The following is an 11,714-nucleotide window of genomic DNA, read 5'->3' as shown; positions in this document are numbered from 1 at the left end:
ACTTGCCAACATTAAATTCCATTTGCCAGTTCCTGGCCCATTTGCCCAGCCTATCTAGATCCCTCTGCAGACTGTCCACACCCTCCGCCCAATTTGCCGTTCCACCAATCTTGGTGTCATCAGCAAATTTCGACACCATACACTCGGTTCCCTCCTCCAGATCATCTATATAAATGGTAAATAGCTGAGTCAGGAAATGAGTTCCTAACCACTGACTTGCTTTTGTGGCCACTATGTTTATGTGGCAAGTCCACTTGGGTTTCTGGTCAATGATAAACCCAAGGTATTGACAACGTGCATTATTCTTTTTTGCCTGTGAACGTGACCTAAACCAATGAGCTCTGAGGTGCAATCACTGACACTAACAGAGCCTCTGTTGTGCCTGTAACCTTAATGTTTGAATCCGCATCCCACACAACAATTCTTCTCCTGCATCCTCTGCCCCTGCAATTTTCATGCCGGGGTGGCACCAAGTGTGAACATTAAAATGGGGTCACAACTGAAAAAGTTTGAAGGCATAAAATGATGCATAGTCCTTTCCTTGGCATTGCATTTAATCCCAGATCATCCTTATCAACCCAGAGGTTAACTACATCTCCATCCCATTTGATTTCTAAGATAGTATCCAGATTTTGATGTAAGCGATGAAGGAATGGTTTGCCGTTCATCTTGTGTATGGTTGCTCAAAGACAACAGCGCGCTTGCAGGCCTCCAGTCACTGTTAGGGTTATAGCTACCTGCTCAGACTAACAAGCTCAAAGACAACAGCATCCAGGCAGAACATTAGCAGGTCAATCATCGAGTAGATTTTAACTGCCTATCCACCCAGTTTCTCACAGGTAGGGTTAAAATTTACCCTGAAATACCAGTTTATATTTAAGCCAAATCAAGACCAGATGCACTCTGGTGAATTTTGAAACCCTGCATTCAGATCAGTTCCCACGCACACACACAAACAGGAATAGAACTTGAAAGCCTCCTGGTCTGTTTGCTCAGTTCAACAGTATGTCATGAACTTACCTGACGAGTCTTTGGAGAAGTCCAATTTTACGTTGAAGTGGCTGCAACCACCTTTATATTCCTAAAAGCACACCAAATGCCCTTCCCTTCTCCCTGTTTAAAAGCGCACCGAAAGTCAATGAGACCTCCATTCATTGCTGAGCGTAAAACCAGTGCCAATATTATTTGTTATCTATTGCTCTAACATTGTATAATAAATGGGACTCACATTCTGTTGATTGATTTTCTTAGCTGTTTATTTTTTTATTATAAATAGTAAATATTCACTGTGTTTGTACAGGAAAGAGAATCTTTACATCAAGGCTGTATTTTGCAGTCAAATGTCAAACAGAAGGTTGGATGACAGACACCACAAAACATTCAGTTCCATCACCCTTTAAACCAACATATGACAGAAGAGGTCATATTATCTAGATCATTGTACTTAATGGCAGTAATTATCTAATTTGTTACTACATGCTAAGCAAAAATGTACATATCATGAGATACATGCTAAATTCTAAAATAGTTGGATATATAGGAATAAATAATAGTCTCTCTATGAATATCTATGTTGCAATGCAACAACTTAACAGGTTGATATCATAATCATAATTAAGTTTATGGACAAAGTCATGAAAAATGTTACCATAAACTCCTACAAGGATATAAACATCAAGCTACCAATCTTTCTGTGTGATTCTGGAACCATATTTGTAAAAGGTTATATGGAAATGTCCAAATTGCCACTATATTTTAAGCACTTAGCAGAAAGGTAGTAACAGTCCATTATGAACAATTTCTCAGCTTTCTGCCTTCTACACATACCATTCCTCTAGTCTTACTAAAATAAGATATGGTTTTCAGTTTGTGATATAAACATTACAATGTTGTTCTTTCTACACATCAGATTTTACAGTTAAGAATTTATGTACAATATGAATGTATATTTTGTTCAGTTCTTGTATATCCTTAGCAATACCCAAAGCACCTGCCAGTAAACGTATGGTCAACTAATTAAATTACAATGATGTCAAGAAAAATAGAATACAGTACAATATTTTCAACAAATACCATGGTAACGCAGAAGTACTTAATATTGCACATTGCTGTTTCGTCACTAAAGGTGGAGTTAATTTGTTGCTTTTGTTCTTTCTGCACTGAAGATATTTGATAGTGGGGTGTACCTAATTATGGAACTTTAAACAGCTCCATTTATTTCTGAAAAGAAAAACCCTTTCTTCATATTACTTGGTCCTTTGTTTGAATAATTTTGATCTATTCATTCGCAGAGAGATAGAAACCAGAATGGCTCTTATGGTAAGCGTGTAGATTTTATGAAGAAAAGCTGATTGTTTAGATATTGTTTTGGCATTGACTACTATTTCAAAATACTTCAGTTGTAACAGTTTAAACTATTTACATGAAAACAACTCTTCAGTAAATCAGTGAAGTATGCCCTTAAAGTTAATTTTGGAACTAAGCCACATAGGGATGTCACAATGTAATGAGAATCAATGAGGCATTGTTGACTCAATGAGTATTGTTTCGTACACTGGTAATCAGCAAACAGAAATTAATACAGTAAATGGCTACCACAAAGTAGATAGGATTCCACTAGCTCGGTGGTTCACACTTAAAGAAATAGGGTGTTTAAAAGAAAAATTGTTTTTCTTCTTTGAGAGTTGTCCGTATGAAGACTTACTTGAACGAACTAACGTTCACTAGTAGAGTTGGTTGTAAATCAGTCTTTCACTATAATCAGGTTACACGGAAATGATTAATATTGAATGCTTGAGAAATGCACAATATTTCATTATTGTGGCAAGAACTTGGAAAAAGCTCTTACTCATCATCATTTACTGAATGTTTGCCACAAATCCTGTGTGGGCCCCAAATGGAAATTAACTTTCTCCTTCTTCTCTGAATAGAAAAGCCAATGTCTAAAGGCAACAGAAGTAATATTTATACCAAAACTTAGAACAAAGGACTCTTCCTTTGATCACAAATGAAAACCATTATCAGAGAAAGACAAGAGTTGGCTTGTTTCTGGGGAACAGATCCAACCGTTGTGGGTACCATAGTCCCATTATGTTTGTGGGTCCAGAACAAGGGTCGTTTCAACTTTTTATGGACATTTTCACTCATGCTATATCTGGCTTCAGATAATGAAAGGCACCTGTAATGGAAGTAAAAGAAACTTAGGAATGCTTCTTGTGACAACATCGTAGCAAGGGGCCATGTCAAATGCAGGTACAATGTTGTCAGGGCTAATCATGACCTGCCAAAACTATGAGGGTTACTTTGTTTATATTAGGACAAGTTTGACAGTACCACACGGATCCAGGAATATTGTCCAAGATGATGCCTGATTTGGTTTTTATCGGAACATGTGTTTTTAATAGTGACATTCCAGTGGCTGTTTTATTTTTTGACAGACCTTGGCCTTAGGTTCTATATAAATGGCAAGCATATATTAGGTCTCGGCAATTAATCATATCAAGATGCTGCTGACTGCACTGAAGATAATTACATATAGTGCTTTAACTCAGCCTGTCAACAAAATTGTTTTATTAGAAATAGGCAGAACTTTTAAGTGCGTGGCATTTTTTTTTGTGGATATTTTGTACCCATTATCTGAACAATCTAACTCAATTTGTGGACTTTCCAGAGAGCCCATTATGTTGAGGCTTCTTCGTTCTAACATGAACTTTTATTCCATTTGTGCAAACTCTCTTTTTTACACCAAGAGTCACACTGTAATCGCAACCACAGATCTATTCGGCTTCTCAGTTGTGGAGGAAGGAAAGTTTAAGAGGAAAGATTTACCAATTAATGTGAACGTGTCATCTGCAGCAACTTCATAAGTATAAGATAAGCATAATGTGCAAAAATCGTTAACCAGTTGAAATGCCACTCTGCGCACTGGTTAATGTGTCCTCATCAATTTCTTCTTCTTAATGGAGTTGTAAACCTGTTGATTTTAAAGGAGTTGGTGACTAATCAAGTTGAATTTGACTGAATGCATTAACCAGTGCAATAATAAAAAAAGGCAGAGAGATTTCAATTCCATCACTGAATTACTGAATAAAACATAAAATAAGTTGCCATTTGTTAAATTCCATTCCAGTGAAAATTAGAATTTAAAAAAATGGCGTGAAGTTTCTGATTGTGTACCAGCTAAAACAAATATTATGTCATGTAGTTTTTAAGTCTTGACAGAGTGGATGTGGAGTGAATGTTTCCTCTTGTGGGAGAATCTAGATTTAAGGGTCACTGATAAAAAATAAGGGGTCACCCATTTAAGACAGAGATGGGGAGAATTGTTTTCTCTGTGACGCATGAGTCTCTGGAACTCTCTTCTTCAAAAGGCGATGAAAGCAGAGACTTTGAACATTTTTAAGGCAGAGCTGGACAGATTCTTGATTAACCAAAGGGTGAAAGGTTATTGGGGGTAGGCAAGAAAGTGGGGTTGAGGTTACAATCAGCCATGACCTTGTTGAATATCATGGGCAGGTTCGAAGGGTTGAGTGGCCTACTCCTGCTCCTAGTTTGTATGTTCATATAAAAGGAATACAACATGCGCTGCCTGGACTGTCCAGTCCCACCAAAATTCAATAGGCTTTTGGCTGGCTGTTGGGTCTCACGCTGCGACAGGACTGGAAAATCCCAGCCGATGTTGACTAAGCTGTAGTTAGCATAGTTCAAAGTAAGCATTTGGTTGAAAAAAAACTGGCTTAAAAATATGATAGGGCAGCCTTTAAATAATTAAACAGCAATGTTCTTCATTCATTAATTAAAACTATACCCCAGCTATTATAAGAAATAAAGTATCATCTGGCTGCATGCTATAAAAGACAGATGTTTACAGCCATGAGATTAAAGTATTTTCTTGGTAACAGATTTTTGGCAACCTAATAGAACTAGAGGGGGGAAAAGCTGAATGTAGTCTGGCCAGAATGTGGTAGCTTCCAATGTCTAGAGAATACTATCCTAACACAGGGCAAAAATGTTACATTTTCAGATACCACAACAGCGCAGTATAGAAAAATGTCAGCTTTTCTTTTGTTTTTCAAATTCAATCCAATTTAATACTGAAATGTCTCTACGGTGATATTGGTCCTTCCCCTCATCATGGCCTCTCTGAATCAAACTAAGATATTGACCAAATACTAACTATTTTCCTGTTAATGTTTGCATGCTCTGTTTGTGCATATGGCTGGGATGTTGCACTATGTGCCAAAACATACTAAGTCAGCAATATATTTTGCAATAATTTCAAAACATATTTGTACACATGACTAATAAGCCACTCTGAATTTCACATTCATCATCAAAGTTTGTACACTGAGTCACACATTTTAATACAAATCGAAGAAGGATGGGGTGGATAGGCATTTTTATAGCTAAAGCTATTGCTTAGATTTACATGGCACTTACTTTGCCCATATTGTCCATACTGGTAGCCTGCCACTGATTCCATGCTGTAACCTGAGGAGCTGTAAGTGGATGGGCAGTATGACTGGGTGGTGGGCAAGCTGTCAAGAGGTTTCATAGGGTCCAGCCGCTGACTGCAGCTGGCAGAAACTGAAGTGGAAGGTTCGAGACCTCCAGTTAATGGTGACAGAGCATAGTCAGTTTGTGGTTGGTGCGGAACACCACCAGGATTTGCCAGGAGTCCCATTACCTGAAAATGCAAAATAAAGGCACTGTTAATAATATAACAGGGTCAAACCTATATTTTATTTGGATCATGCATCACTCTTTGCTATTTGTACAATATTTTGGAACTTCATCTCACTCATGCATTGAGATTTTAATCTTGGTAATGTAATCTGGCGCAGCACTGCAATGAAGTTCACACAATACAAGCACAATAAGAATTACAGATCATATCCACAGATGGATTTTCCATCCTATATTTCATTTTCACTTCAAACCAGGAGAAAAGAACAATGCGATCTGATTTCTAATATGAGGAAATGGTGCAGGACACAGGATCAGTGAAAGAAGAGCAGATTTGATTCTGATGGAGGATGAAGCTGACATTGAGGTCTGGATTTTCCTACACTATCCCACCTCACATCAGGCAAGCCAGGCATCGAAACAGTGAGGAAAAATTAGGTGGTACGGCATAACATTGCCTCTTGTTCCAACATGATTTCTTTCCATCATCAATCTTTGGCATCGTTGGTTGTCTTTTCCCTGCACCTTGTATGTAAAAGCTAAAGGAGATTGTCCTTTTTACTCTTGCCAATCACTCTTGTCACTTTTCCCCCACATCTCCATTTGAAATTTCTGTGGTTAACGGAGGAAAAGCCGCAAAATCCCCTGACAGAGGAAAAGGGACTAGGAAGACCTTTTTTACCCTCCATTTTCATTTACTTCCCTACCCTTCAAAGGTCTCAGCCCCAGTTGTGATTAGTTGCAATCTTGCCCTTTAAAATCACCATCCACTTCTTTTGGTGCTATGCAGGTTATCAGACTGCAGTATTATCTGGATTTTCTGGGTAGCCTCTCCTGAGCTGAGCCTTTCCTACCATTAGTGGATAATAATACCTGACCCATAATATCAGACTATGATACCCTGGGACAGCTGGTAGAAGTCCTGCCCCAATTAATTAGAGACATATCCAAAAAAATTCAGCCCAGCACAATGCCAGAACCTGAATCAACACCAAAGAAATAGGCTGAGTGGTCTTCACGATAATATTTTCTTCATGTTCTCTTGTGGAGCATGTAGAAAAATGAGACTGCTTGTTAATGAGTGCAGCATCGGTGTGTTCAAAACTGTAAGGGCTAACATAGGACTGGGGAAATAGTACCACCCACATTATGATGTAGAGAGTCACATGGGAGTAGTACAGTGTAGCAGTGAGTCTAGTAGAAATTAGACTGAAGATAGCACCTAGTTGGGACTGTACCGTGTGTACGCATGTATATAGTAATGTGTTATTAATAAACAGTTATTGTTCAACCATACAAGCCCCAGACCTCTTCACGAGTGAGCACACAATTTTACAACAGGAAGGCAGTAGGTGAAGGACCCCTAAACCCCAAAAGAATGAAGAAGTAAAAAACTGCAGTCTAGCCTAGAGGGCAGTGTGCCTAACTCGAACACACAACCGGAGATCGCATTCGAAGCTTCATTACAAATGTGGAGGCTGAAGGGCAGAGAATATCTGTTGTGCAGTTTAAGAGGTAGCTGCCAAAGCACGTGGAAGTCCATTTCGAGGTCCAATCAAAAGTAGAGTCAAAGGACCTGGTCAGATCGGAAAACGGTGAGCAGCAGCCAAAAAAATAAGCTTTTAAATTTTCTCCAAAAATCAGGTGGCACTGGTAGACCAATTGCTTTAATAAGTGTGGCTTGAGAAATGCTGTAGCTGGGACCACACACAAACAAAAAAAGTTTAAAAAGAAGTCAGTGCAAAAGAGTTTTATTTTGATTTTCCAAGTTTAAGAAAGCAACCAGCTGGCCAAAATAATCAGTTCAAATATTTTCTGCATAATTGCTGAAGTTCAAAATAGCTCTGTAACCAGAATGGGAGTCCAGCAAATCCTGACAAGTGCGGAAAGAGAAAAAAATGAGTGCCGTTAAAAAAAATTAAACCTGTATTCCCCTGTGCTGAAAAAAGCCTTGGATGGTAATTCAACACTGCCAGACTAATTAAGGCAGATGCAAGGGCTAGACCTGGCACAAAATTGGGTGTTACTGGGAAGATTTTAAGGTATACTATATCATCAGGTTTGAATACAAAAGCAGAGGGTGAATAAGTGAATACATTATTGTATTCAATAAGTTGAATAGCCAATGACATAATTGCCAAATGAGGAATAAATTAATCTTCCAATAACTTTGAAGAGGTCATGAAGTCCTTTGACACCTACTTTAAACTAAGAAGTAAAAAAATTTTGGAGCAAGCAAAATTTAACAAGGGACTCCAAAAACCAGGGGAAGCAGTAGACTCTTTTATAAATGAGTTATAAAATTATATTTGTTTTAAGACTGTGACTACGGTGACCTTTAGCTGGAGCTCATAAGAGGTCGAATAATAATGGGGATGGACGACGATACTCTTCAGATGTACTTCAATCTAAGGAAGTTCTGATTTTGGAAAATGTCATCCAAATGGCCAGACAATCGAAAGTCTGCCAGCAAAACCAATCCATTTTGCATGGTGAAGTTAAACCATGGCACAGAGCAATGCCAGCAGTCCAGCTCATAAAGCAAAAGGACAGGAAGACTCCACTTTAAGGAAGGCAATACTGAAGCAAAACACAAGATGGTGGCAGAACATGTCAGCACTTTTGGCATCAAAAGACCTCACAGGAGCATTCACTGTTCAAAGCTTTCGCTGCAACCACCTGGGATATTTTTAGAAAGATGTGCCAATCCAAAATTTCAAAATGTTCAGGGGATCCCTATCAAGCCATCCAACAATACTTCACAGGAGAAGTTAAGGACCCAGATTCACATTTTGAAATGTTGACGTATCTGTAAATTTCAATGACAAATTTCAAGTTAAACACAGGAGCCAGTATGATGGTCCCGTCAGGTCAGGAACCATGACTAAAAGACCTCTGGCTAAAGATGACAGACACACCACTGTATGGGTCTGGAGGAATTCAACTACCTGTCATTGGCATGATTCAAGAGCCACTCTGGTATGGCAATAAGCAATTAATTTAAAATTCTCTAAGTCATCCACATTCAATCCTTTTCTCTTCAGAACAGAGATGCCTGTGTTCCCTCAACCTCCTCAAAACAGCAGAAGACACCAAAACAGCCATGTGGTCAACAGCACTGAAATGGAGACTCCCCAAAGGTCCACTAGTGTGGATGATCTCAACTGGGTCTTCAGTCTGGGACTCGCTCTTGGCAATTATTCCAACTCCTTTGCACTTGGCAGAAAATATTTTTCTTTGGTTAGACCAGCCAAACCTCCAGATGAGCACCAAAATGCTTAAAAGAGAAGATATAGAGGAGAAAGAGGAACATTAGAAGGTTGCGTCTGAATTTCAAAGTCAAACAGCTGCAACCACAGAACGAGGAAAAACTACAGCAACAAAGCTGAAGCTTCAAGCTGACAGGTACCATAAGACCATAAGATGTAGGAGTGGAAGGAGGCCATTTGGCCCACTGAGTCTGTTCCACCAGTCAATCAGATCACGACTGATTGGATAGGACTCTCCTCAACTCCACTTTCCTGCCTTATCCCCATAACTCTTAATTCCCTTACTGATTAAAAATCTGTCCACAACATGATGTCAATCCTGTAGCAGGAGAGAAGCAACCATCATCACACCAAAACAAAACTCAAGGATGCATAAGTACACATGGAGAAACAGAGCACAGCATTAGAAACTAAATTGCAGGTTAAGGAATATACAAAGAAAAATGAGGTAAACTTTCAACTTCCAGGAAGAACATGGACCCTATTGAATACCTGTGCCACTCTATGAATGAACAGAGTGGAACATTCCCTCTGGAAGGAGAGGATTAAATCCAAGGTATCTTACCAAGGAAGGCAGAAAAATACAACATTAAGGAGCGCAAGAAGATACAAATCACATATTGACACCTGAAACACCAAGTACTATAACTTCAACTCCAGATCAACAGAATCAGCCCTAAACAACCACAACTGCAAACTTGAAAAGAACAAGATCTGGAAGAGCCATAAAGCCTCTAGACTTTCTGAACCTGTAAAATCCAAGACTTTGAAAGGGAAGTGGTTGTATGTAAATATTATTGTAAATACATTTGTGTAAAGACTTGAGGGAAAGGTGTAGTATTAAAGTGCACTGGTGTTCGCATTATGATGTAGAAAGTCATAAGGGAGTAGTAGAGTGTAATGGAGAGTCTGGTAGAAACCAGCATAGAGATAACACCGAGTCAGGACCATGTGGTTGTGCTTTTAATGAACAGTTATTGTTCAATCATACAAGACTCCAGACTACTTTATGAGGCAACATACAACTTTACAGCAATGAGTGACTTGGAATTTTGGCAGGTATCCATGTCGTCGTGCCAGGATGTTGAAGCCAGGAGTACACACAAAAGTGAAGAAAAAAGACGAGCTGATCCATCAAACTTGTTCGTTTGACTTTGACACACATCACCCTATCAACCCTCCCCCACCTCCATCCCAAACTCACCAATAACAAGGAAGAATCGCCACTTGAACTAAACTAATGTTTCTATATTTTCCAGATGTTGATAATTTAAGAAAGACTGTTGGATAATACATGATTGGTTTGTATTCAAGGTCAACTTCTGTGGTTCAAATTGCTGACTTTAGAAAACACTTTTCAAATTGCATATTTTTTAAAAGAAATCCTAGTTTCAGGTGAAACTTTCAGACACAAAAGTAAAAGAGAACTCCTACAGTTTTCCATCAATTTTTGAACAATTACAGTGGATTTTTTTTTGCTTTAACTTTGCACAGTATCATCTTGCATTAACATAAAAAGCAGCACTCAAAAATAAAATTTCTACAGCTTATAGATACATACAGGGCAGTCTGCTGAAGACTAATTCCTTGTCAAAGGCAATTTACATCTGTGGACCAATTTTGGGATCAAATAACAGTGAAAAGGTGAAATCTTCATAAGAATAACTTTAATTGAGAGTAAGTTTTTTGCTCCAGAAGGAACAATGCTACTTTTTCTAAACAGGAACTCGATACACTCCACTTAATATTTCTATAACCTAAGGCGTTGGTGGTATTCTTTCAATTGTATGAATCTACCCACAGGCAAAACCTTAATATGTTTGGAGGAATGCCAGCGAAAGGATTAAATATTTTAAAGTTTCCTGTTGCTTAAAAAAGTTAGTTTGTGGCCCTGAATGTCCACCAGCGCAATTTATTAAGTGCTAATTGTTCTTTGGCATTGTTCAAGCAGGGAAAACTTGCAAGGAAGACTTCGCAACCTCAATTTCTGTGCAAGTTGTTAAATGCTGCTGCATAAACGTCCTACCTTGCGGCCTGGATATTTAAGTGACTGATTGTAAAATCAACACATTCAATTTTAAACGTGTCTCTGTTTCCTAATCAGCGCAGTTAGACCAAAATATGTGCATTTGGCTTTCTATAAACTAAAAATTCAATTTAAAAAAATTCAGAATCTTTGTACTACAATCAGATCATTCAATTGAAGTGAATGTTAAACAAAATTACATATTTACACAAAATTGTTTGAACTTTTAAATTGAACCACTCCCTCCAGGCACAGTTTTGATAGTGGATTAAACATATTTAGTTTGCTGAGGATTAAAATGAGATAAAATGGGAAACTTTGATGCTCAGAGGAGGATTGTATATTTAAGTGTCGCGTTTGGAGTCTAGATACCAAATTAAGCAGTCAATTGGAGCTGACTTCCTATGTTGAAATTCAACGTTTGAATGAGGATTTTACTCATAAGGTGAGATGAATCTCCCCGGAGCTGATTTTGCACTCTTAATTTTTAATACTTTTAGCAGTTGATGTTTTTACACCCCCTTGGGCTCAATTGATAAATACACTACCCAATACAGATCAGCAAGATCTTTGATCTTTGGTGTTTATTTGGTTAACTGATCTCAGCAGGGAAGTTGTGCATTATAATTGTCCACTGTGCCACTGGAATAGATAAGAGATTAGGGGCGGCTGGTACGGTCAAGAGAAGGTACTTTGATCCTATCATTTCTCATCGGTCCTTTTGTATATTCAGT

The 11,714-nt window shown here is 38.4% G+C and overlaps 1 protein-coding gene across 5 annotated transcripts in view; it reads right to left on the bottom strand.

Annotated features, from left to right (window-relative positions):
- Positions 1–3,143: 3,143 nt before the first annotated feature.
- LOC145341454 (paired box protein Pax-3-like) overlaps positions 3,144–11,714 on the bottom strand; it is an 88,630-nt gene continuing 80,059 nt past the window's right edge. For 4 of the 5 annotated variants that reach the window (XM_080186412.1, XM_080186411.1, XM_080186410.1 and 1 more), the window contains 2 exons: positions 5,440–5,686; positions 3,144–3,178 (listed from right to left, as the gene is read on the bottom strand). In XM_080186412.1, the coding sequence (XP_080042538.1) occupies positions 3,144–3,178; positions 5,440–5,686 (282 nt within the window). Of the gene's footprint in view, positions 3,179–5,332; positions 5,687–11,714 lie in introns of those variants that run through there. The other variant, XM_080186409.1, reaches the window with a different exon arrangement.

The sequence above is a fragment of the Carcharhinus amblyrhynchos genome, chromosome 3 (assembly GCF_965287045.1).
Source record: "Carcharhinus amblyrhynchos chromosome 3, sCarAmb.v2.hapA, whole genome shotgun sequence".
In the NCBI taxonomy this organism is placed as follows: domain Eukaryota; kingdom Metazoa; phylum Chordata; class Chondrichthyes; order Carcharhiniformes; family Carcharhinidae; genus Carcharhinus; species Carcharhinus amblyrhynchos.
This window is presented reverse-complemented; position numbering and strand designations above follow the sequence as displayed.